The sequence below is a fragment of the Ovis canadensis genome, chromosome 1 (assembly GCF_042477335.2).
Source record: "Ovis canadensis isolate MfBH-ARS-UI-01 breed Bighorn chromosome 1, ARS-UI_OviCan_v2, whole genome shotgun sequence".
Lineage (NCBI taxonomy): Eukaryota > Metazoa > Chordata > Mammalia > Artiodactyla > Bovidae > Ovis > Ovis canadensis.
In genome coordinates, this window is record NC_091245.1 from 67,486,553 (window position 1) to 67,513,836 (window position 27,284).

Consider the following 27,284-nt stretch of genomic DNA (forward strand, 5'->3'; position numbering starts at 1 on the left):
GCTACTATTTCTAATATGCAGAATGCTCACTTACAATTACTCCCAGAAACTGATTTACTTGAAGAAATTGAGGAAAGCTTACATTAACTTAACCCCATGATGTGGATTAAAACTTTAGGAGGAGGATTGCTTGGTACTATAATATAAGGATGTTAATTTTTAACTGTTTTGTGTCTAGTCCTCAGATGCATGAGAAAAACCATCTGAGAACTGATGAAAAAGGAAGTTGCTCAGACGGCATATCTACTCCTGCAAAAACAAAAAGTGAGAGATGTAGTGGGAATTCCTAATAATGTACTTTCACAGCCTTGAGAAATTCCACAGAAATAGCACCTGGAAAAACAGCATATATTAAGAAACTGTGTTAACGATTATCTTTCATGTTTTTCTTAAGAATAATCTCCTTGTTACAAACCCAAAGGCCAGGCCCAGAAGGCAGTGTGACTGGGATCATGAAAGCATGGACCTTGGAATGCGGGGTCTGCGTCAGGCGTGAACGCTGCCTATGCACTTGCTGATTGTTGAGACAAGCCCAAAAGGAAACGGCCTGGGGTAAAAACAAGGAGATCTGGACTATGTCAGTGTAGTGTCTTGGGAAAGATAAGATAAAAAATAGTCTTGTAATCTGCAATTAGGAATCAAAGCTGGACTCAGAGTGGACTCTGCACCTCAGTCCCCTAGAGGCTGCATGTCCCCTGACCCATTGCACCAGATTTCATGTTCTGTCTTCATTCTTGTCGCTCACTCCCGGACCATTAGGGCAACACAACCCCAGAGATGACAGACAGTGTTTAGTAAATCCCACCCTCCATTAGACCATCCACTGCCCGGGTCATGCTCTAATACCTGGAATCAGCTTCAAGGCATTCTCCAGGTACTGATCTTCTGTGATAGGGTGACCGTTTAACTTCAGCTCCAGGGTGAAATCCCGAACAGCCCAGATAAAGTCTGGAAAGAAACTCACAAACTCTGCGGAATCTTCTACTCCATCAGGTCTTGGAGAGGACTTGGCCTGGATGAGTTCTGTGAGCTCTGTCACATAGCTAGGACTTGGTTAAAGAAAAGCAACAGCCTCTGCACAATTCCTACATTTCCCTAATTAAAAAGTATTATCATCACTCTCTTTGGCCCTGGGTCCCCTATGCTCCACCAAAGGCAACTAAATGATAGAGAAGGAGAAATGACTCTATCATTTTCACCAAACTCGGTGAAACTTGGAGGTTCTGTTCCTGGAAGGATACTACAGCTGTTCCAGGGCCTGGTGGTTGATGGTGCTCGTGCTGTTGTAGACAAAGGTGCTACATAGAAGCACAGCCAGGGCAAAGATCCATGAGTCATTCTTAGGGTCACCCTAGAAATCACATTTAAACAAGAGGTTTAGGATTTTAGTCCTAAATTAAAAATTCATTCATGCATTGATTCTATCATGCTTTCATGTATTATTTCAGTTCACATACTCACCATGCATAGACAATATTTGAAGACAGATGCAAATACAGATATCAGCTTTGACAATTACAAAAGACAATTTTTATGTTTGTGATTTTTTTCATATATAAAGTGATTCTAATCTTCATAAGAATTTCTTTTCCCTCAATGGATGAAAGAAAATAACATATACATAAAATCTAGTACAGTACTTGGTATGTACTATGTATTCAATGATGATTGTTAGTACTTCTTTGCTCCACAAGTATTTATTAATCATAGCTCATATAAAATAGACCAGAATTGGCATAACTGCACTTTTAAATTATATTCAATCAATCAGTTCAGTTCAGTCGCTCAGTCGTGTCCAACTCTTTGCGACCCTGTGAATCTCAGCACGCCAGGTCTCCTTGTCCATCACCATCTCCCGGAGTTCACTCAGACTCACATCCATCGAGTCCGTGATGCCATCCAGCCATCTCATCCTCGGTCGTCCCCTTCTCCTCCTGCCCCCAATCCCTCCCAGCATCACAGTCTTTTCCTATGAGTCAACTCTTTGCATGAGGTAGCCAAAGTACTGGAGCTTCAGCTTTAGCATCATTCCTTCCAAAGAAATCCCAGGGTTGATCTCCTTCAGAATGGACTGGTTGGATCTCCCCACAGTCCAAGGGACTCTCAAGAGCATCAATTCTTCAGTGCTCAGCCTTCTTCACAGTCCAACTCTCACATCCATACATGGCTACTGGAAAAACCACAGCCTTGACTAGACAGACTTTAGTTAGCAAAGTAATGTCTCTGCTTTTGAATATACTATCTAGGTTGGTCATAACTTTTCTTCCAAGGAGTAAGCTTCTTTTAATTTCATGGCTGCAGTCACCATCTGCAGTGATTTTGGAGCCCCAAAAAATAAAGTCTGACACTGTTTCTATTGTTTTCCCATCTATTTCCCATGAAGTGATAGGACCAGATGCCATGATCTTAGTTTTCTGAATGTTGAGCTTTAAGCAAACTTTTTCACTCTCCTCTTTCACTTTCATCAACAGACTTTTTAGCTCCTCTTCACTTTCTGCCATAAGGGTGGTGTCATCTGCATATCTGAGGTGATTGATATTTCTCCCAGCAATCTTGATTCCAGCTTGTGTTTCTTCCAGTCCAGAGTTTCTCATGATGTACTCTGCATAGAAGTTAAATAAGCAGGGTGGCAATATACAGCCTTGACGTACTCCTTTTCCTATTTGGAACCAGTCTGTTGTTCCATGTCCAGTTCTAACTGTTGCTTCCTGACCTGCATACAGAATTCTCAAGAGGCAGGTTAGATGGTCTGGTATTCCCATCTCTTTCAGAATTTTCCACAGTTTATTGTGATCCACACAGTCAAAGGCTTTGGCATAGCCAAGAAAGCAGAAATAGATGTTTTTCTGGAACTCTCTTGCTTTTTCCATGATCCAGCGGATGTTGGCAATTTGATCTCTGGTTCCTCTGACTTTTCTAAAACCAGCTTGAACATCAGGAAGTGTACGGTTCACGTATTGCTGAAGCCTGGCTTGGAGAATTTTCAGCATTACTTTACTAGCACATGATATGAGTGCAATTGTGTGGTAGTTTGAGAATTCTTTTGCATTGCCTTTCTTTGGGATTGAAATGAAAACTGACCTTTTCCAGTCGTGTGGCCACTGCTGAGTTTTCCAGATTTGCTGGCATATTGAGTGCAGCACTTTCACAGTGTCATTTTTCAGGATTTGAAATAGCTCAACTGGAATTCCATCACCTCCACTAGCTTTGTTCATAGTGATGCTTTCTAAGGCCCACTGGACTTCACATTCCAAGATGTCTCACTGTAGCTGAGTGATCACATCATCATGATTATCTGGGTCTTGAAGATCTTTTTGTACAGTTCTTCCATGTATTCTTGCTACCTCTTCTTAATATCTTCTGCTTCTGTTAGGTCCATACCATTTCTGTCCTTTATCGAGCCCATCTTTGCATGAAATGTTCCCTTGGTATCTCTTAATTTTCTTGAAGAGATCTCTAGTCGTTCCCATTCTGTTGTTTTCCTCTATTTCTTTGCATTGATCGCTGAAGAAAGCTTTCTTATCTCTTCTTGCTATTCTTTGTAACTCTGCATTCAGATGCTTTTATCTTTCCTTTTCTCCTTTGCTTTTCGCTTCTCTTCTTTTCACAGCTATTTGTAAGGCCTCCCCAAACAGCCATTTTGCTTTTTTGCATTTCTTTTCCATGGGATGGTCTTGATCCCTGTCTCCTGTACAATGTCATGAACCTCAGTCCATAGTTCATCAGGCACTCTATCTATCAGATCTAGGCCCTTAAATCTATTACTCACTTCCACTGTATAATCATAAGGGATTGGATTTAGGTCATACCTGAATGGTCTAGCGGTTTTCCCTACTTTCTTCAATTTCAGTCTGAATTTGGTAATGAGGAGTTCATGATCTTAGCCACAGTCAGCTCCTAAATATCTACAAAAATTACTCAATACTCTCCCACTGTTCTTAGATTTCAAAAAGCAATGTTAAAAATGACAATTATTCCTTCCAGGATGCCTGTTTCAAATAAGTGACAAACATCCATAACAATAATTGCAGCAAAGATGACAGTACCTATAGAAAGCTGACATCTTAGTAATGTATATAAGCAGAGAAACTTATAGCTATAACATTAAATTAAAATTTATGTCTGTAAAGGAAGAACCGAGCTATGAAATTTGGAGAAAGTATGTGACATGAAATCTTCCTCGAAGTCTTGAACTGAGTATTAAAGAATTGGTAAAACATGGACTTCAGGAAATAAAAGTGATCCCATAGACAGAAGCACTCACAGAGGCAAAATTAGAGATGGGAGAATACTGGGGTCTTATAATTAAAATAGAGTTATTTCATTTGACTGGAGCAGAGGGTGAGTGGAGAAGTGAATTTGAAGCTCTAGTGCAACCTGATGAAGGGCCTTAAAGGCCAGGCTAATTTGTTTATATAAATCATAGCATTTTCTAAATAGTAGCATAAGTCTATATATTATTTCTACTGTAAAGAGTGTATTAAAGCTGCTGCCTAGAGCAAATGGAAAAACTGATTTATGTCAGGACAATTCTATATGGGAATTGGGGGGGGGAATATTCTATTCATTACTTTATTTCCCCAAAACTCAGTCTTAGAAAATAATCAATTAGAAGAAGAAGTGGCATTTATGGCAAACAATCAATTATTTCAACAAGACTATATCATTGTTTGTATATGACTTTCAAGATAAAAACAGAATTTTAATTCTCCTTTGGGAAGAAATATGAAAAGCTATAGAAATTTAGGTACTATTTCCAAATAAGGCTAAAGTTAATGAAACAAAGAAATGTAACTTCTTTCACCCATTAGTAGAAAGCTAAAATACCAAAAAAATCCATCTTAAAATGTTTCTTGTAGGACAAACATATGTTTTATAGAACCATCACATCTAGAGGTATCTCACAGCTTTCTAAAATGCTCTGTGAGCAGTTGATGAATTTCATCATAGAAAGTGTAAACCCATCTCTTAACTCCAACCTTTAAATACACTCTTCATCTGATAGCTAAGAAGATGAATCAAAAATCCTTCCTCTCACCCAGATTGATGTTTCTCCTCTTCTTTACCAACACACCTTTATAACTTAACTGTAAGTGATGGAAACTGTCAAGTCCTGCCTGGATCACCTTTCAAGACTTATTCCCCTAGCTGTTGGGAGTGCCAGTGAAAGAGTCTTCAGGTGTTAGCCCTATTAATTAGAAAGGCTCCCAAAGTAACTTTTTGATAATTTTCTAGCACCATTGTCCCAAGTCAGAGCAACTCAAAAGGACCATTCTTGCCCAGAGCTCCCAGGAAACTGACAGGAGTTGGTGATGCGATGTAGTTCAAATTCCTCCTCTCTCCAACCTGCTTCTTTACCAATCACCCTTTATTAAATCCGACTGCACATGTGTGGTCTTTGAGAACAAGACCTTTACTTTGGTCACTGATATCTACCTTATTTGGGCCTAAGAATCCACCTGTAATGCAGGAGACTCGGGTTTGATCCCTGGGTCAGGGAAGATCCCCCGGAGAAGGAAATGGCAATGCACTCCAGTATTCTTGCCTGGGAAATCCCACAGACAGAGGAGCCTGGTGGGCTACAGTCTGTGGGGTCACAAGAGTCAGACACAACTTAGCAACTAAACCACCAACACAATCTATCTTCTTAAGTCCAAAGGCCTAGAATTCAGCTGTTCAATAATTATTTATTAAAAGAAATCAAGTCATCCATGCAGTGCCAAGAAATAAAATATTTGATTTAATATATATCTAATAACTTTTCCTAGAAGTGGGATTCAAACAAACCATAGTTTGCCTCATTTACTATAGTTGACTTCTGGATTTTACAAATAGACTACAGCAGCTAAAGTTCTACAATCATCAAGCAATAAGGAGAAAACCCAGAATAAAAAGGATTTATCTGTGACCTTCCACCTCACCTTTTCCACATCCCCCAAGCCCTCGGTGTCCAGAAGGACCAGGGTGTGGTTCTCTTTGGAGGGGTGGGGCACACACCACATCCAGATGCCCTTGGTTTCAGACTGTACTGTGGACCCCAGAGGGAAACCTGCAAAGGGAGGGGAGAAAGCAATATGCAATCACAGCAGATAATCTAAGCCACCAAGGGGTTACAAAGTCAGACTTTCTAGAATGCGAGTACCTTAGTACATGTGATGGTGCTGTCTCTACCTCAACAAGAATGCCCTGCTCTGTGTGTTCTCTGTTTCAAGGAGAAGGGGACATTAATTGTGATAATGATACCAGCATGGAGACAAAGAGGTATCCATGAATCAGATAAAACAGAAGCTATGGCTAACTGTAACAAGAGCATTTTGAAAGAATGGTGAGTTTCAAAAGTGGAGAAGTGGATTACAGTGAGATATGGGCATGGAAAAAAAGTAAAAAATAGAAATTGAGATTGTATTTTTTCCAGAAAAAATTATTTTTTAAAATGTAGGAGAGTTTACCTTCCTCTGCAATTTTCTGGAAGAGTTTGAGGAGGATAGGTGTTAGCTCTTCTCGAAATTTTTGGTAGAATTCAGCTGTGAAGCCGTCTGGACCTGGGCTTTTGTTTGCTGGAAGATTTCTGATTACAGTATCAATTTCCGTGCTTGTGATGGGTCTGTTAAGATTTTCTATTTCTTCCTGGTTCAGTTTTGGAAAATTGTACTTTTCTAAGAATTTGTCCATTTCTTCCACATTGTCCATTTTATTGGCATACAACTGCTGATAGTAGTCTCTTATGATCCTTTGTATTTCTGTGTTGTCTGTTGTGATCTCTCCATTTTCATTTCTAATTTTGTTGATTTGATTTTTCTCTCTTTGCTTCTTGATGAGTCTGGCTAATGGTTTGTCAATTTTATTTATGATAAAAACTCTCCAGAAAGCAGGAATAGAAGGAACATACCTCAACATAATAAAAGCTATCTATGACAAACCCACAGCAAACATTATCCTCAATGGTGAAAAATTGAAAGCATTTCCCCTAAAGTCAGGAACAAGACAAGGGTGTCCACTTTCACCGCTACTATTCAACATAGTTCTGGAAGTTTTGGCCACAGCAATCAGAGCAGAAAAAGAAATAAAAGGAATCCAAATTGGAAAAGAAGAAGTAAAACTCTCACTGTTTGCAGATGACATGATCCTCTACATGGAAAACCCTAAAGACTCCACCAGAAAATTACTAGAGCTAATCAATGAATATAGTAAAGTTGCAGGATATAAAATCAACACACAGAAATCCCTTGCATTCCTATACACGAATAATGAGAAAGTAGAAAAAGAAATTAAGGAAACAATTCCATTCACCATTGCAACGAAAAGAATAAAATACTTAGGAATATATCTACCTAAAGAAACTAAAGACCTATATATAGAAAACTATAAAACACTGATGAAAGAAATCAAAGAGGACACTAATAGATGGAGAAATATACCATGTTCATGGATCGGAAGAATCAATATAGTGAAAATGAGTATACTACCCAAAGCAATTTACAAATTCAATGCAATCCCTATCAAGCTACCAGCCACATTTTTCACAGAACTAGAACAAATAATTTCAAGATTTGTATGGAAATACAAAAAACCTCGAATAGCCAAAGCAATCTTGAGAAAGAAGAATGGAACTGGAGGAATCAACTTGCCTGACTTCAGGCTCTACTACAAAGCCACAGTCATCAAGACAGTATGGTACTGGCACAAAGACAGACATATAGATCAATGGAACAAAATAGAAAGCCCAGAGATAAATCCACACACATATGGACACCTTATCTTTGACAAAGGAGGCAAGAATATACAATGGAGTAAAGACAATCTCTTTAACAAGTGGTGCTGGGAAAACTGGTCAACCACTTGTAAAAGAATGAAACTAGATCACTTTCTTACACCGCACACAAAAATAAACTCAAAATGGATTAAAGATCTAAATGTAAGATCAGAAACTATAAAACTCCTAGAGGAGAACATAGGCAAAACACTCTCAGACGTAAATCACAGCAGGATCCTCTATGATCCACCTCCCAGAATTCTGGAAATAAAAGCAAAAATAAACAAATGGGATCTAATTAAAATTAAAAGCTTCTGCACAACAAAGGAAAATATAAGCAAGGTGAAAAGACAGCCTTCTGAATGGGAGAAAATAATAACAAATGAAGCAACTGACAAACAACTAATCTCAAAAATATACAAGCAACTTATGCAGCTCAATTCCAGAAAAATAAACGACCCAATCAAAAAATGGGCCAAAGAACTAAATAGACATTTCTCCAAAGAAGACATACGGATGGCTAACAAACACATGAAAAGATGCTCAACATCACTCATTATTAGAGAAATGCAAATCAAAACCACAATGAGGTACCACTTCACACCAGTCAGAATGGCTGCAATCCAAAAATCTGCAAGCAATAAATGCTGGAGGGGGTGTGGAGAAAAGGGAACCCTCCTACACTGTTGGTGGGAATGCAAACTAGTACAGCCACTATGGAGAACAGTGTGGAGATTCCTTAAAAAATTGCAAATAGAACTACCTTATGACCCAGCAATCCCACTGCTGGGCATACACACCGAGGAAACCAGAATTGAAAGAGACACATGTACCCCAATGTTCATCGCAGCACTGTTTATAATAGCCAGGACATGGAAACAACCTAGATGTCCATCAGCAGATGAATGGATAAGAAAGCTGTGGTACATATACACAATGGAGTATTACTCAGCCATTAAAAAGAATTCATTTGAGTCAGTTCTGATGAGATGGATGAAACTGGAGCCGATTATACAGAGTGAAGTAAGCCAGAAAGAAAAACACCAATACAGTATACTAACACATATATATGGAATTTAGGAAGATGGCAATGACGACCCTGTATGCAAGACAGGGAAAGAGACACAGATGGGTACAACGGACTTTTGGACTCAGAGGGAGAGGGAAAGGGTTGGATGATTTGGGAGAATGACATTCTAACATGTATACTATCATGTGAATTGAATCGCCAGTCTATGTCTGACGCAGGATGCAGCATGCTTGGGGCTGGTGCATGGGGATGATGACCCAGAAAGATGTTATGGGGAGGGAGGTGGGAGGGGGGTTCATGTTTGGGAATGCATGTAAGAATTAAAGATTTTAAAATTTAAAAAATAAAAAACTAAAAAAAAAAAAAAGAAAAAAAATAAAATGTAGGAGAGTTCGAGAGGTTTTAGCCCCAATAGGATATGAAATCCAGGAAGAATTTTTAAGATGATAGATAATGAAATATCTTTATATGTTGTTGAGAATATTCAATGAAAAACAAAATGTTTTGAAAGTGAGAAGACAACTGCAAGAACATAGTATTTAATCAGGTAGGATAAGGTAGGATTTTTGCATATGTTGAAGAAATTTTGCTTTACAGGAATAAAACAGAGAACATGATAATAGATCACAATAAGGTAGTGATTTAGTGGTGACAATTAGAAGTGGGAGATTGGCTTATTCAGAGGAATTTGTTTCTCCCTTCACATGACCAAGGAAGAAAACTAGGAAACTAAGCTGTCAGCTAGAATCAAACAACTGGGCTCTAACCAAGTACAACACTCACCATGGTTCTGTCCTGCAAGACGGTTCATCAAGTAGGATTTGCCTGTACGATACAGTCCTACAATGGCCACCACCACCACTGGCTGAGAAATCGTCTCAAGAATCTGTAGAGCTTTCTGGTTCACTGACAGAATCTCATTGTCATTTTCCACCAGACAAATGGGGTCCATCATGTTGGGTCCTGATGCCATGGCAACCTAGAAGAGCTTTCTAGTAGAAATAAGATTACAGAGTTATACAAGAGCTTTCTAGTAGAGATAAGATTACAGGCAGAGTTATACAAGGCATCTGTCAACTTCAAATTCAGTAAGACTTCTGTACTTTCCATGAGACAACAAGTAACCTAGAATTAGCATACTACAGAGGTTTTCCTCCATCATTTCCTCAAATCTCTGATGATGTTTTTAACAAAACACAAACTATTATCACTATCTATAATTTTACTTCAAGAATAATAATAATAATAAAATCCAAGTTATTGTTACCATGCACTAAAGGCCTGCAACATACTAAGCCCCAATCCTAAAAGAAATGAATCCTGAATATACATTGGAAGGACCAATGCTGAAGCTGAAGCTCCAATATTTTGGCCACTTGATGCAAAGAGCTGACTCACTGCAAAAGACCATGATCCTGAGAAAGACTGAAGGCAGGAGGAGAAGGGGATGACAAAGGATGAGATGGTTGGATAGTATCACCAATTCAATGGATATGAATTTGAGCAAACTCTGGGAGATGGTGAAGGACAGGGAAGCCTGGCATGCTGTAGTCCATGGGGTTCCAAAGAGTCAGACATGACCTAGTTACAGAAAAATGAACAATGAACAATGATACATAAAATATATGTGTGATGCTATTCAGTAGCTCAGTCATGTCTGACTATTTGTGACCCCATGAACTGTAGACCACCAGGCTCCTCTGTCCATGGAATTTCCCAGGCAAGAATACTGGAACACATTGCCATTTCCTACTCCAGATGATCTTCCCACCCCAGAGATTGAACCCCCTGTCTCCTGCACCTTCTGCATTGGCAGGCCAATTCCGTACCACTGAGCCACATGGGAAGCCTGCATAAAGCACAAACCCAGCTAAGTTCATATTTAAAAGAACCAACCATGCTATTCGAGACTTGGAACATTCAGCCTCATTCCCCAACCTCTGGGGATCAAAGAAGAGCTGAAAGTTGAGTAATCATCAATGACCAATGATTTAATCAACCATAGCTATTGAATGAGTCTTCTATTTAAAAAACTGAAAAAAAAAAAAAAAAAGCTAACTAAAATGGTTCAGAGAGCTTCTGGCTTGATAAACATGGAGGTTTCCAAAGGATAGCATGTCCAGAGGGAACATGGAAACTCCATACCCCTTTCTTGCTGCTGCTGCTGCTGCTGCTAAGTCGCTTCAGTTGTGTCTGACTCTGCGCAACCCCACAGACGGCAGCCCACCAGGCTCCTCTGTCCCTGGGATTTTCCAGGCAAGAACACTGGAATGGGTTGCCATTTCCTTCTCCTATCCCTTTCTTACTTTCATGCATTTCTTCTCTCTTGCTCTTCCTGGATTGTATCCTTTTTTTTTTTTTTAAATAAATCAGTAACCTAGCAAGTAAACTATTTTTCCTGATTTCTGTAAACCTTCCTAGCAAATTATTGAACCTGAGGAGAAGACTGTGGGAACCTCCACTGTATAGCCAGTTAGAAGCCCAAGTGACAACCTAGACTTGCAATTTGTGTCTGAATTGAGGGACTCAACCCTTAACCTGTAGACTGTGGAGTATGGACTAACTTTGAAAAATTAGCGAGTCAAAATTGTTTACTATGATTATATGCCCGCATAACTGATGACCAGAAGTGAAATATGGAGAACAGAAACTTGAGAGGAGAAGCTGAATTTTTCCTTTTCAGGGTAAAGACAAACAACAGATGATCAGAAGCCCTGAGGAGAGACTCTCTGGAAAATTATGATATTTTAAAGAAGCACATATATGGGAAATTTGAAAAGGCACACACAGGCCCAGGGAAGATGCATAAAAGAAAAGCCTAAAAAGACTTTACTGTTTCTCTTTAGCTTAATCCCAAACCTCAAAACCAAGGACAAATTTCATGAAAGACTTCCTTGGAACAAAACTGGTATACAAACAATTCAAAATGTGACTGCTTTTACAAATGCCCAACATCACTAATTACTGCTGCTGCTGCTGCTGCTGCTGCTGCTACATCACTTCAGTCGTGGAGAACTGCAAATCTCCAATATTTGTTATTTGGGTTTGGGGTGGGGTTTTTTTTTTTCCTTTTAACAATAGCCCTTCTTATAGGCCATTTATTTTTTTTAGAATCTTACAGAAAAACCTGAACCAACTTTTTAACCAACCCAATATATTTAGAGAGATAAAGTAAATGTAGCAAAAGATGACCACTAGGTAAATCTATATGAAAAGAAAATGAGATTTCTTTGCAACTGTTTTCTAAGGCAAAGTTTGATTTGAAAAATTAAATATTAAAAGCACTATTATACAGTGGATCTCTTGGCATATTTTTGGTTGCTATTATGCTAAAAGTTCCCTATAATATCTATGCATATTTCATTATCAGAATGTATAAGCATGATATTATATTCAATTATCTAAAATATTGTTTTATATTTACAGGTCAAACATTCTAGATACATTTAACTATCAAAAGATACTTCAAAAACCAAACAAACAAACGAATCACTCTATTAGTTACTACTCATGTAGTCTTAAACAAGGAGCCCCACCTAGTTAAACTTAAGTTTTTAAAGATAATTATAGGGGTAATGTGAGAAAAATTATAGACCCAGTATGGTGGATGTTTTAATAATAAAATTAGATACTATAAGCTTGTATCTAAGCATAGCACACAACAGAAAATAGAATTTCAGAACATGTTTGTTGAATTAGATGAAGATTTATCCACAAAAATTGCACTGAACAGATTGGTCCATTAGGTTCTGCATTTGAACACAATCTGTGAACTCCAGGTTACTAAGAAACAAGGTCTACAAATAAAAAAATTTTTATCAGAGAAAAGCAGCAAGCAGTTTCATACATTGCTCCTGCACCATTTGCTTTTGTCTAGTTCTTCAGTGTGGAAATCAAGAATACAAAGGGAAACAGGAGCCTCTAAACCATACTATAATTTCTAGAATTGTCCAGTTCCCTCCTTAAAGGGAAGATTACAGGAAGCTGTAGGAAGATGTGAGATGAACCACTGCAAACAACTTTATAAAAACCAGTTCTGTCTTCCCCTTAATAAATCATTCATCCACGCATTGTCTGTTGTGTCTCTTTGTGACTCCATGGACTGTAGCCTGCCAGACTCCTCTGTCCATGGGATTTCCCAGGCAAGAATACTGGAGTGGGTTGCTATTTCCTCCTCCAGAGGATCTTCCCAATCCAGTGATTAAACCCACAACTCGGGCATCTCTTGCTTAAAAGGCAGATTCTTTACCACCGAGCCACTTAGGAAGCCCCCCACACACACCTCCCTCGATGAATATTCTGCTGCTGCTGCTGCTGCTGCTAAGTCACTTCAGTCGTGTCTGACTTCATGCGACCCCATAGACGGCAGCCCACCAGGCTCCCCCATCCCTGGGATTCTCCAGGCAAGAACACTGGAGTGGGTTGCCATTTCCTTCTCCAATGCATGAAAGTGAAAAGTGAACGTGAAGTTGCTCAGTCGTGTCCGACTCCTAGTGACCCCATGGACTGCAGCCTACCAGGCTCCTCTGTCCATGGGATTTTCCAGGCAAGAGTACTGGAGTGGGGTGCCATTGCCTTCTCCAATGAATATTCTACCTCTAATCAAAAATACCCCATCCATTCAATGATAAAAATAAGAAAAAAGATGAAATCAAAAAACCCTACAAGGATGCCCCCACACTCTCCCCTGAGTATGCCTTTTTGCTTTTGCCTCAGTAAACTGCTTCTTTGTTCTCTTTGCTCAAAAAGCAAACAAACAAACAGAAAAACCCACTGATCTGTAGATCTCTGATTTCTTACTGTGAATGGGCTACAAAATTCTGAACTTCAAATTAACAAAGTGCAGCTGTTCAGTCCTACTCAGGATTGGTTTTCTAAATTTGATCTACAGAAGAATTATCCAAAGGGATTAAACCCAGATGGTATGCATTTTTTAAATGCTACAAACAGCTCCAACTTCATAACCATGAAAAGCAAACCAACAAAAAGAACAGATGGGAGAGGAGAGAGAGAGAGAGAAGGAGAAGAGAATGAGAGTTTTGATGAGATTTTAAATCTTTAATTATTAAAAATCAGCTATGTGGGTACTAAATTTATCTGTACATAGATAAATTTTCAGAGCTCTCTCTGTGAAGCTTCCTTAAGTATGACTGATACAAAGATGAAAAGAAATGATCTCTTTAAGTTATAATTTCCTGTAACCACCTTGGCAGGAAATATCTTGTTCTCTGAGTTCAAACTCCAGCCACAATGCTTGACAAAGCAAGACAGGCAAAATCCTATAAGGGCTCTTTCCAGAAGCAGCACATCCAGGAAGACACAGTGTGCCTGTCACTTTGCAGCCCTACTGATCCAAACAGAGAAGCTGTAGCTCCCCAAATAAAGCCAGCTGTAGACCTCTGCCCTCCAGACAATAAGCAATCTGCTCTTCTTCAATTGTCACATTGAATCAGAAATCAATCTTAGATAGCACATAAAAGATGGACATACCTGCTCCACACACCAGGAGTCCAAGAACGGTTCCAGTTGCCTCTCACCCTTTGCTCACTTGCTCCTTCCACCCCTTTGTCTCTCCTTTATCAAAGGTAAAGAAGACTGAGCAAGCCAGTCCTCTCTTCCAGTATAGTGATGTGTTTAAACTGAAATTGAAAGTAATTCATGCTCTTTCTGAGGTAGCAGAGTCATGCCAGATTCTATGACTACAGCACAAACATGGGTGTGTGGAGCAGAGTGAGAGGAAATTAGAAAAAGCCAGTCCAGAATGACTGAATTAGGATTGCAGAACGTGAATCCTAACACACTCCACCACTTTTCTATGGTGGAATTTCAGCCACGGTAAAGGCTTCCATGGCCTCTCTTCTCTCCTGGGCGTAAGACTGCTTGAAGCAAGTGAAATTGATCTGTGTAAACCAAGTATATTTCAAGCATTTTTTTTTTTCTCAGCAAGGATTCCTGGGCACTGTGTTAGTGAAGAACTCTTAAACATTTTAAATCTGTTCCTTAATACATATATTTAATGAAACAAGTATCTTTTAAAATAAAAAGATAAGTAAAGATGAAAATGAGTAACCCTTCATGGTATTATCCAAGGTGCTCACTACTGGCTGGACATTTTCATACTTCCCCAAAACATGAGCCCTCGACTAACATAGGTACCACCCGCTTTTCTACAGAAATTTAGCCAGTTGGACCAGTTTCAAAGGGGTTTATTTGATCAGGTAAGAAAGTGATTGGGTGTACATGTTTGTTAGTGAGGAAGGCAATGGAGCCATGTAAAAAGAAAAACAGGTTTGGTAGGAAGATGCCCAAGGAGGTCAGGCCGTGAGGCTCCTTCTGCCTGGTCTCCACTGTCCTCACCACTTTGCAGTGGAAACTTTTCCAGAAAAGGCCAGATAGTAAACACTTTAGGATTTGCAGGCCATAGGTCTCTGCCACAATTATTCAGCAGAAGCATACATAAACAAAGATAAACAAATGGGTGTGGCCATGTTCCCATAAGACTTTATTTACAAAAGTAGGCAATGGGACAGATTTGGCCTATGGCCATAGTTTGTCCACCCCTGGTTTAGTTAAGTGTGCTGCTGCTATTACATGCTAGGGGCTGTCACCTTCTCATGTATGGTTGTCTTACAGGATAAATGGAATGGCCTAAGTCCAAGGTCTCAGGGTGAGTGTCTACTTCTATGGCATTTTGGGTCTAAGTATCCTTATCATTTTGGAGCAGAGAGACAGAAAAGGAATATGCTTTCTGTCCATCTATCTGAGCATCATCCAAGTGCGTTCCTGCCTGGGTCCTTTCAGCCATGCTTCCATATGTCTACGCAACTCACTGTCCAACTCCCAACAATATAGCACTGCCAGTAGCTCCTAAAGAGGCCAAAGAGAAACAAGGGTGATGGCAGATAGTCAGTGGTACTGGAGAGGAGACTGGTTTGGTTGTGGGACTCCTGCTGCGGGTCTATCAGCCTCTTTGAGTGAGGAACCCTAACATCTGGGTACATGTCAAGGCGACTTCCTCCAGCCTGAGTAAGCTGTGCTTTGCTGAAATATATACAGACTTTCCTGCCTGCATTTGCTAGACTGTTCATTCCAAGCACAGATTAAAGAACACAGTTCCCATGGAAGCAGCACAAGGCCAAACCTAAGATATAAAGACTTGCAGACACTGCCACCATGTGGCAACTCAAAATCATGATCTATCCAGTAATATATGAATTTCCTGTGACAAGATCTTTGTTGAATTCAATATAAATTCAATATAGAATCTATAGACATTCAACTATAAAAAAGTGTGAATCCACATATACAAATATATCACATGCATGCAATGATCATTTTGATTCCATAAGTTTCTTAACAAACACTGGCTATAATGTAAGTTGTCTTGTTTTTAGTAGCTAAATCATGTCTGACTCTTTTGTGACCCCATGAACTGCAGCCCGCCAGGCTCCTCTGTCCATGGGATTTCCCAGGCAAGAATACTGGAGTGCATTTGCCATTTCCTTCTCCAGGGGATCATCCCAACCCAGGGATCAAACTCACATCTCCTGCATTGGCAGGCAGATTCTTTACCCTTGAGCCACCTGAGAAGCCCCTGTAAGTTCTCTAAAGGTTAATTGAAATGAGGAGAGAAGTAGTAAGGTCTTAAGCTCCTTTGGAAAGAATGTCTATTCTTGGGTTCTTCCTTCCAGAAAAGAGACGTGGATGCACACAGTTTATTTGAGAAGCAGTGACAAGAAGCCAGAAGGAGGGTGAAGGAGGATAACAAGAATAAGAAAGGGAAAATGGAAAAAGTCAAAAAGGTGAATTATTGAGCTTGTTACCCTTGTGGGAAACTGCAAATGAATCTCAAGATGGATATTCTGAAGAACTACACTGAATGCGTTTCTGAAGTGTCCCTTTGAAGGACAACGTGAGGATTTTTCCAACAATTTATGTTTCCCTTCAATTCAGAGTTACCTTAGAGGTCTTTAACCCCTCTAAACTTCTAGGCTGTGCTTATGTGAAATGAACTGCCTTTCATAGCTTGAAGAAAATCCTGAGAGAGGATGGATAAGACACTCGAGTAGAACATAGAAGTATGCTGACTGGTACCATAAGTGCAGTGGGTTTGAGAACGGAGGCAAGAGGCAGAAGGAGCAGATAGTAAGTACTGGAAATTACTGAAGCCTAGGAACTGAAAATACAGTGACCTAATCTGAATAATCTTTTCAGACAAAGCCATGTACTGAAAAGAAGTTAAAATTCTGCATTTAAAAATGTATCTTTTTAAAAACAATAAAATTTTTGCAGGTTAGTCATGAATGACATCATTAGGTCAAATTTCACAGGAAAGTGAGTGTTGGGTGGAGCACTGAAGCTGCTTTTTCCCAATAACATTTGCCAAACAAGGGAATGTACCATCAGTTTTAAAGGCATTATGAGATAAGGGGCCAGAGTTCAAAAGCCAGAACTTGTCCAAAGAGTCTATGGGGATGTAACATACTACAGTTACCATGGTGACCAGAGTTAACAACACTGTATTGTAAGTTTGAAAGTTGCTAAGAGAGTAGATGTTAAAAGTTCTCATTAAGTGAATATAATCTATATTAAAAAGAAAGAAAGAAACTTGTAGCAAACAAAAGGCCAGAACCAAATGGCATCACTGGGAAATTATACCAAACATACAAAGAACAACTTACAGCAGTCCTTCTCAAACTCTTCCAAAGGACTGAAGAGGAGGAAACACATCCAAAGTCATCCTATGAGGTCACCATCACCCTGATACAAAGATACTACATTAAAAAAAAAAGAAAAGTCTAGGCTTAAATTCCCACAGGCTCTTTATAATGGCCAATGTGTATGTAGTTGTAACTGTAAAAATAAAGCCAATACTATTAGGGTGGCATATATTAATACATGGGTTTGAAGCTTACTTCTTTTATTTATATCTTGGGAATTAACAATTCAATACGTCTATAATGTTATAATATTTTCCAACTCTCCCCTCTCCTAGACTATTTCCTAAAAGTCTGAAATCACTGTTGTTTAGCATGATACACACAATCAGTTCAGTTCAGTTCAATTCACTCAGTCGTGTCTGACTCTTTGCGACCCTATGGACTACAGCACGCCAGGCTTCCCTGTCCATCACTAACTCCCAGAGTTTACTCAAACTCATGTCCATCAAGTCAGTGATGCCATTCAAACATTTCATCTTCTGTCATCCCTTTTTCCTGCCTTCAATCTTTCCCAGCATCAGGGTCTTTCCCAGTGAATCAGTTCTTTGCATCAAGGGACCAGAGTTTTAGAGTTTCAGCTTCAACATCAGTCCTTCCAATGAATATTCAGGACTAACTTCCTTGCAGTCCAACAGACTCTCAAGAGTCTTCTCCAGCACCACAGTTCAAAAGCATCAATTCTTCAGTGTTCAGTTTTCTTTATAGTCCAATTCTAACATGACCACTTGAAAAACCATACCTTTGACTAGATGGACTTTTGTCAGCAAAGTGCTGTCTCTGTTTTTTAATATGCTGTCTAGGTTTGTCAAAGCTCTCTTCCAAGGAGCAAGCATCTTTTTAAAAAATTTATTTATTTTAATTGGATCCAATTACTTTACAATATTGTATTGGTTTTGCCATACATTGACATGAATCAACCATGGATGTCATATGTTCCCCATCCTGAACCCCTCTCCCACCTCTCTCCCCATCCCATCCCTCAGGGTCATCCCAGGGCACCGGCCCTGAGCACCCCATCTCATGCATCGAAGCTGGACTGGCAATCCATTTCACATATGGTAATATACATGCTTCAGTATTATTCTCTCAAATCATCCCACCTTTGCCTTCTCCCAGAGTCCAAAGTCTGTTCTTTACATCTGTGTCTCTTTTGTTGTCTCGCATATAGTGTCATCATTACCATCTTTCTAAATTCCATATATATGCATTAATATACTGTATTGGTGTTTTTCTTTCTGATTTACTTCACTCTGTATAATAGGCTCCAGTTTCATCCACCTCATTAGAATTGATTCACATGCATTCTTTTTAATAGCTGAGTAATATTCCATTGTGTATATGTACCACAGCTTTCTTATCCATTCATCTGCTGATGGACATCTAGGTTGCTTCCATGTCCTAGCTATTATAAACAATACTGCAATGAATGTGTCTCTTTCAGTTCTGGGTGTGTATGCCCAGCAGTGGGATTGCTGGGTCATATGGCAGTTCTATCTCCAGTTTTTTAAGGAATCTCCACACTGTTCTCCATAGTGGCTGTACTAGTTTGCATTCCCACTAACAGTGTAAGAGGGTTCCCTTTTCTCCACACCCTCTCCAGCATTTATTGTTTGTAGACTTTTGGATAGCAGCCATTCTGACTGGCGTGAAATGGTACCTCACTGTGGTTTTGATTTGCATTTCTCTGATAATGAGTGATGTTGAGCATCTTTTCATGTGTTTGTTAGCCACCTGTATGTCTTCTTTGGAGAAATGTCTGTTTAGTTCCTTGGTCCATTTTTTGATTGGGTCGTTTATTTTTCTGGAATTGAGCTGCTGGAGCTGCTTGTATATTTTTGAGATTAATTCTTTGTCAGTTGCTTCATTTGTTATTATTTTCTCCCATTCTGAAGGCTGTCTTTTCACCTTTCTTATAGTTTCCTTCCTTGTGCAAAATCTTCTAAGTTTAATTAGGTCCCATTTGTTTATTTTTGCTTTTATTTCCATTACTCTGGGAGGTGGGTCATAGAGGATCCTGCTGTGATTTATGACGGAGAGTGTTTTGCCTATGTTCTCCTCTAGGAGTTTTATAGTTTCTGGTCTTATGTTTAGATTTTTAAGCCATTTTGAGTTTATTTTTGTGTATGGTGTCAGAAAGTGTTCTAGTTTCATTCTTTTACAAGTGGTTGACCAGTTTTCCCAGCACCACTTATTAAAGAGATGCTTTCTCCATTGTATATTCTTGCCTCCTTTGTCAAAGATAAGATGTCCATAGGTGCATGGATTTACCTCTGGGCTTTCTATTTTGTTCCATTGATCAATATTTCTGTTTTTGTACCAGTACCATACTGTCTTGATGACTGTAGCTTTGTAGTATAGTTTGAAGTCAGGAAGGTTGATTCCTCCAGTCCCATTCTTCTTTCTCAAGATTTCTATGGCTATTCAAGTTTTTTGTATTTCCATACAAATTGTGAAATTATTTGTTCTAGCTCTGTGAAAAATACCGTTGGTAGCTTGATAGGCATTGCATTGAATTTATAGATTGCTTTGGATTTTCACTATATTCATTACTACTCATTTTCACTATATTGATTCTTCTGATTCATGAACATGGAATATTTCTCCATCTATTTGTCTCATCTTTGATTTCTTTCACCAGTGTTTTATAGTTTTCTATATATAGGTCTTTTGTTTCTTTAGGTAGATTTATTCCTAAGTATTTTATTCTTTTCATTGCAATGGTGAATGGAATTGTTTCCTTAATTTTTCTGTTTTCTCCTTGTTAGTATATAGGAATACAAGGGATTTCTTTGTGTTAATTTTATATCCTGCAACTTTACTATATTCATTGATTACCTCTAGTAGTTTTCTGGTGGAATCTTTAGGGTTTTCTATGTAGACAATCATGTCATCTGCAAACAAGGGAGTTTTACTTCTTCTTTTTCAATCTGGATTCCTTTTATTTCTTTTTCTTCTCTCATTGCTGTGGCTAAAACTTCCAAAACTATGTTGAATAGTAGTGGTGAGAATGGGCATCCTTGTCTTGTTCCTGACTTTAGGGGAAATGCTTTCAATTTTTCACCATTGAGGATAATGTTTGCTGTGGGTTTATCATATATGGATTTTATTATGTTGAGGTATGTGCCTTCTATACCTGCTTTCTGGAGGGTTTTTTTTTTTTATCATAAATGGATGTTGAATTTTGCCAAACACTTTCTCTCCATCTATTGAGATAATCATATGGTTTTTATCTTTCAATTTGTTAGTGGGGTGTATCACGTTGATTGATTTGCAAATATTGAAGAATCCTTGCATCCCTGGGATAAAGCCCACTTGGTCATGATGTATAATCTTTTTAATATGTTGTTGGATTCTGTTTGCTAGAATTTTGTTAAGGATTTTTGCATCTATGTTCATCAATGATATTGGCCTGTAGTTTTCTTTTTTTATGTGGCATCTTTGTCTGGTTTTGATATTAAGGTAATGGTGGCCTCATAGAATGAGTTGGGAAGTTTACCTTCCTCTGCAGTTTTCTGGAAGAGTTTGAGTAGGATAGTGTTAGCTCTTCCCTAAATTTTTGGCAGAATTCACCTGTGAAGTCATTTGGTCCTGGGCTTTTGTTTTTTGGAAGATTTGTTATTACAGTTTCAATTTCTGTGCTTGCGATGGGTGTGTTAAGATTTTCTGTTTCTTCCTGGTTCAGTTTTGGAAAGTTATACTTTTCTAAGAATTTGTCCCATTTTTCCAAGTTGTCCATTTTATTGGCATATAGTTGATGATAGTAGTCTCTTATGATCTTTTGTATTTCTGTGTTGTCTGTTGTGATTTCTCCATTTTCATTTCTAATTTTGTCGATTTGATTCTTCTCATCTTTTTTCTTGATGAGTCTGGCTAATGGTTTGTCTATTTTATTTATCATCTCAAAGAACCAGCTTTTAGCTTTGTTTTGTTTTTGAAATGGTCTCCTTTGTTTCTTTTTCATTTATTTCTGCCCTAATTTTTATGATTTCTTTCCTTCTACTAACCCTGGGGTTCTTCATTTCTTCTTTATCTAGTTGGTTTAGGTGTAAAGTTAGGTTATTTATTTGATTTTTCTCTTATTTCTTGAGGTAAACATGTATTGCTATGAACCTTAGCACGGCTTTTACTGAATCCCATAGGGTTTGCGTTGTTGTATTTTCATTTTCATTCATTTCTATGCATATTTTGATTCCTTTTTTGATTTCTTCTGTGATTTGTTGGTTATCCAGAAGCGTGTTGTTTAGCCTCCATATGTTTGTATTACCACATTGTGATCAGAAAAGATGCTTCAAATGATCTCAATTTTTTTGAATTTACCAAGGCTAGATTTATGGCCCAGGATCTATCCAGGAGAAGGTTCCATGTGCACTTGAGAAAAAAGTGACATTCATTGTTTTGGGGTGAAATGTCCTATAGATGTCAATTAGGTCTAACTGGTCCATTGCATCATTTAAAGTTTGTGTTTCCTTGCTAATTTTCCATCTAGTTGATCTATCCATAGGTGTGAGTGGGGTATTAATAATAACCACTATTATTGTGTTACTGTTAATTTCCCCTTTCATACTTGTTAGTATTTGCCTTACATATTGTGGTGATCCTATGTTGGGTGCATATATATTTATAATTATTATATCTTCTTCTTGGATTGATCCTTTGATCATTATGTAGTGTCCTTCTTTGTCTCTTTTCATGGCCTTTATTTCAAAGTCTATTTTATCTGAGATGAATATTGCTTTCTTTTGGTCTCCATTTGCATGGAATATCTTTTTCCAGCCCTTCACTTTCAGTCTGTATATGTCCCTTGTTTTGAGGTGGTCTCTTATAGACAGCATATATAGCTGTCTTGTTTTTGTATCCATTCAGTGAGGTTTTGTCTTTTGGCTGGAGCATTCAATCCATTTACATTTAAGGTAATTATGGATAAGTATGATCCCATTGCCATTTACTTTATTGTTTTGAGTTCAAGTTTATAAACCTTTACTGTGTTTCCTGTCTAGAGAAGATCCTTTAGCATTTGGTGAAGAGCTGGTTTGGTGGTGCTGAATTCTCTGAGCTTTTTCTTGTCTGTAAAGCTTTTGATTTCTCCTTCATATTTGAATGAGATCCTTGCTGGGTACAGTAATCTGGGTTGTAGGTTTTTCTCTTTCATCACTTTAACTATGTCCTGCCAGTCCCTTCTGGCCTGAAGAGTTTCTATTGAAAGATCAGCTGTTATCCTTATGGGAATCCCCTTGTGTGTTATTTGTTGTTTTCCCCTTGTTGCATTTAATATTTGTTCTTTGTGTTCGATCTTCATTATTTGATTAATATGTGTCTTGGGGTGTTTCACCTTGGGTTTATCCTGTTTGGGACTCTCTGGGTTTCTTGGACTTGGGTAACTATTTCCTTCCCCATTTTGGGGAAGTTTTCAGCTATTATCTCCTCAGGTATTTTCTCATGGCCTTTCTTTTTGTCTTCTTCTGGGACTCCTGTGATTCAAATGTTGGGGCATTTAACATTGTCCCAGAGGTCTCTGAGGTTATCCTCATTTCTTTTAATTCTTTTTTCTTTTTTCCCTCTCTGCTTCAATTATTTCTACCATTCTATCTTACATCTCACTTATCCTATCTTCTGCCTCAGTTATTCCACTTTTGGGTCCCTCCAGAGTGCTTTTGATCTCAGTTATTGCATTAGTCATTACTGATTGACTCTTTTTTATTTCTTCTAGGTCCTTGTTAAACATTTCTTACATCTTCTCAATCTTTGTCTCCAGTCTATTCATCTGTAACTCCATTTTGCTTTCAAGATTTTGGATCATCTTTACTATCATCATTCTCAATTCTTTTTCAGGTAGACTCCCTATCTCCTCCTCTTTTGTTTGGTTTGGTGGGCATTTATCATGTTCCTTTACCTGCTAAATATTTCTCTGCCTTTTCATTTTGTTTAGATTACTCTGTTTGGGGTGGCCTTTCTGTATGCTGGAAGTTTGTGGTTCCTCTTTATTGTGGAAGTTCCTCCCTGTGGGTGCGGTTGGACGAGTGGCTTGTCAAGGTTTCCTTGTTGAGGAAGCTGGAGCAAGCATCCTTTAATCTCAAGGCTGCAGTCACCATCTGTAGTGATTTTGGAGCCCAAGAACATAAAGTCTGTCACTGTTTCCATTGTTTCCCCATCTATTTGCCATGAAGTGATGGCACCAGATGCCATGATCTTCGTTTTTTGAATGTTGAGTTTTAAGCCAACTTTTTCACTCTCCTCTTTCATTTTCATCAAGAGGCTCTTTAGTTCTTCTCATTCTGTCATAAGGCTGGTGTCATCTGTGTAACTGAGATTATTGCTATTTCTCCCAACAATCCTGATTCCAGTTTGTGCTTCATCCAGCATTTTGCATGATGTACTCTGCATAGAAGTTAAATAAGCAGGGTAACAATATACAGACTTGCCATACTCCTTTCCCAATTTGGGACCAGTCCATTGTTCCATGTCCAGTTCCAGTTGTTGCTTCTTGACCTGCACACAAATTTCTCAGGAGGCAGCTCAGGTGGTCTGGTATTCCCATCTCTTTAAAAATTTTTCACAGTTTGTTGTGATCCACACAGTCAAAGGCTTTGGCATAGTCAATAAAGCAGAAGTAGATGTTTTTCTGGAACTCTCTGATTTTTTGATGATGGTAATTTGATCTCTGGTTCCTCTGCCTTTTCTAAATTCAGCTTGAAAATCTGAAATTTCTTGGTTCAAGTACTATTGAAGCTTGGCTTGGGGAACTTTGAGCATTACTTTGCTAGCAGGTGAAGTGAAGTGAAAGTTACTCAGTTGTGTCCGACTCTTTGCAACCCCAAGGATTATGCAGTCCATGGTATTCTCCAGGCCAGAATACTGGCGTGGGTATCCTTTCCCTTCTCCAGGGGATCTTCCCAACCCACGGATCGAACCCAGGTCTCCTGCTTTGCAGATGGATTCTTTACCAGCTTAGCCACAAGGGAAGCCTAAACTGGAGTGGGTAGCCTATCCCTTCTCCAGTGGATCTTCCCAACTCAGGAATCAAACCAGGGGTCTGCTGCATTGCAGGCAGATTCTTCACCAACTGAGCTATCAGGGAAGCTAGCTATCACTTGCTAGCATGTGAGATGAGTGCAATTGTATGGTAGGTTGAACATTCTTTGGCATTGCCTTTCTTTGGGATTGGAATGAAAACTGATTTTTTCTAGTCCTGGGGCCACTGCTAAGTTTTCCAAACTTGCTGGCATATTGAGTGCAACACTTTAACAGCACCATCGTTTAGGATTTTAAATAGCTCAGCTGGAATTGCAACATCTCCACTAGCTTTGTTTGTAGGGATGCTTCTTAAGGTCCACTTAACCTCACACTCTAGGATGTCTGGCTCTAGGTTAGTGATCATACCATCGTGGTTATCTGGGTCATGAAGATCTTTTTTATATAGTTCTTCTGTGTATTCTTGCCACTTTTTCTTAATTTCTTCTCCTTCTGTTAGGTCCATGCCATTTCTATCCTTTATTGTACACATCTTTGCATGAAATATTCCTTTATATCTCTAATTTTCTTGAAGAGATCTCTAGTCTTCCCATTCTATTATTTTCCTCTATTTAATAAGTATTGAATTCTTCATCATCCAAAATAAAAAAGTTCTCATCATTAGAAAAAAAATATTATAGCTATTTGTGGCAATATGACCAACCTAGATATCATATTCAAAAGCAGAGACATTACATTGCTGACTAAGGTCTGTCTAGTCAAGGCTATGGTTTTTCCAGTAGTCATGTATGGATGTGAGAGTTGGACTGTGAAGAAAGCTGAGTGCTGAAGAATTGGTGCTTTTGGACTGTGGTGTTGGAGAAGACTCTTGAGAGTCCCTTGGACTGCAAGGAGATCCATCCAGTCCATTCTGAAGGAGATCAGCCCTGGGATTTCTTTGGAAGGAATGATGCTAAAGCTGAAACTCCAGTACTTTGGCCACCTCATGCAAAGAGTTGACTCATTGGAAAAGACTCTGATGCTGGGAGGGATTGGGGGCAGGAGGAGAAGGGGACGACAGAGGATGAGATGGCTGGATGGCATCACTGGCTTGATGGACATGAGTCTGAGTGAACTCTGGGAGTTGGTTGATGGACAGGGAGGCCTGGCATGCTGCGATTCATGGGGTCGCAAAGAGTCGGACACGACTGAGTGACTGAACTGAACTGAACTGAGACTTACTGTGATGATGATTCCACAAATGTAGAAACCCACCTGCCAATGCAGGAGATGTAAGAGATGCAGGTTTGATCCCTGAGTGGAGATCCCCTGGAGGGGGCATGGCATCTCACTCCAGGATTTTTTCCTGGAGAATCCCATGGACAAAGGAGCCTGGCAGGCTACAGTCCATAGGGTCACAAAGAGTCAAACGCAACTGGAGCAACTTAGCATGCACACGTACATGCACCAAACATCAGAGCACGTATATGCATAAATATTACCACCTATTAAAGGAGATATTGACAATAATACAAGAAACAGTGAGGTACTTTAACAACTCACTTGCATCAATGGATAAATCATCCAAACAGAAAATCAATAAGGGAACATTGGCCTTAAACACTTTAGACCAGATGTACATAGAACATTCTACCCCAAAACAGCAGAATACGTATTCTTTTCAAGTGTGCATGGAGTATTCTTCAGGATTTTTCACAAGTTTAGTCCATAAAACAAATCTCAATAAATTTAAGAAGGTTGAAATTGTATCAAGCACCTTTTATAACCACAATGGTATGAGACTAGAAATCAGTTACAAAAAGAGAACTGGATAAAAAACTCAAACACATGGAGACTAAACAGCATGCTTGCGAACTCAATGGTTCAATGAAAAAATCAAAGAGGAAATTTAAAAAATACCTTGAGGCAAATGAAAATGAAAGCTTAACATTCCAAAATCTATGGGTTTTGGCAAAAGCAGTTCTAAGAGAAAAGTTTATAGTGATACAAGTCTACCTCAGGAAACAAGGAAAATATCAAAGGAACTAACAAAGTAGATAACAACAGATCCCAAAGTTAGTAGAAGGAAGGAAATAATATTACATGATACTATGTATAGAAAAATTCAGACTCCACAAAAAATTATTTGAATTGACAAATGAACTCAGTAAAGTTGCAGGATTAAACTTACTATACAGAAACCTCTTGTGTTTCTATACACTAAAAATAAATGGACAAAAAGAGGAATTAAGAAATACAACCCAGTTTACAATTGCTTTAAAATGAATACACCTAAGAATAAATCTAACTAAGGAGGTATAAGATCTATACTCTGAAAACCAAAAGATATTGATGAAAGAAGTTGAAGACAATATAAATAAATGGAAAGATATACCAGGGTCGTGGATTAGAAGAATTAATATTGTTGAAATATCCATACTACCCAAAGCAATCTATAAATTGAATGCAATCCTTATCCAAGTGCCTGTAGCATTTTTTTATGAATCTGAAACAAATAGTCCTAAAATTTCTATGGAACCACAAAAGATCTAAATTAGCTAAAGCAATCATTTCTTTTCTTAACATATATATATATATATTATTGAAGTATAGTTGACTTACAATGTTTCAGGTGCACAGCGAGGTTATTCAGTTTTACATATACACATGTATTATTTTTCAGATTATTTTCCATTATAGGTTATTACAAGATATTGACGATAGTCCCCTATGCTATATAGCAAATCTTTTTTGCAAAGCAATCTTGAGAAAGAGCAAAACTGAAATATTACACACCCTGTTATCAAACTATGCTACCAAAATATAGCAATCA

General features: G+C 38.6%; 1 protein-coding gene across 6 annotated transcripts in view; it reads right to left on the bottom strand.

Annotated features, from left to right (window-relative positions):
* LOC138443825 (guanylate-binding protein 6-like) overlaps positions 1-14,497 on the bottom strand; it is a 32,600-nt gene extending 18,103 nt beyond the window's left edge. Inside the window, exons 1-5 of one of the 6 annotated variants that reach the window (XM_069596878.1) lie at positions 14,274-14,441; positions 9,567-9,775; positions 5,922-6,049; positions 1,242-1,351; positions 847-1,043 (exon numbers count right to left, since the gene is read on the bottom strand). In XM_069596878.1, the coding sequence (XP_069452979.1) occupies positions 847-1,043; positions 1,242-1,351; positions 5,922-6,049; positions 9,567-9,756 (625 nt within the window). In that variant the 5' untranslated portion in view covers positions 9,757-9,775; positions 14,274-14,441. Of the gene's footprint in view, positions 1-846; positions 1,044-1,241; positions 1,352-5,921; positions 6,050-6,449; positions 8,984-9,566; positions 9,776-14,273 lie in introns of those variants that run through there. The other 5 variants (XM_069596869.1, XM_069596893.1, XM_069596861.1 and 2 more) reach the window with 5 other exon arrangements.
* Positions 14,498-27,284: the final 12,787 nt, after the last annotated feature.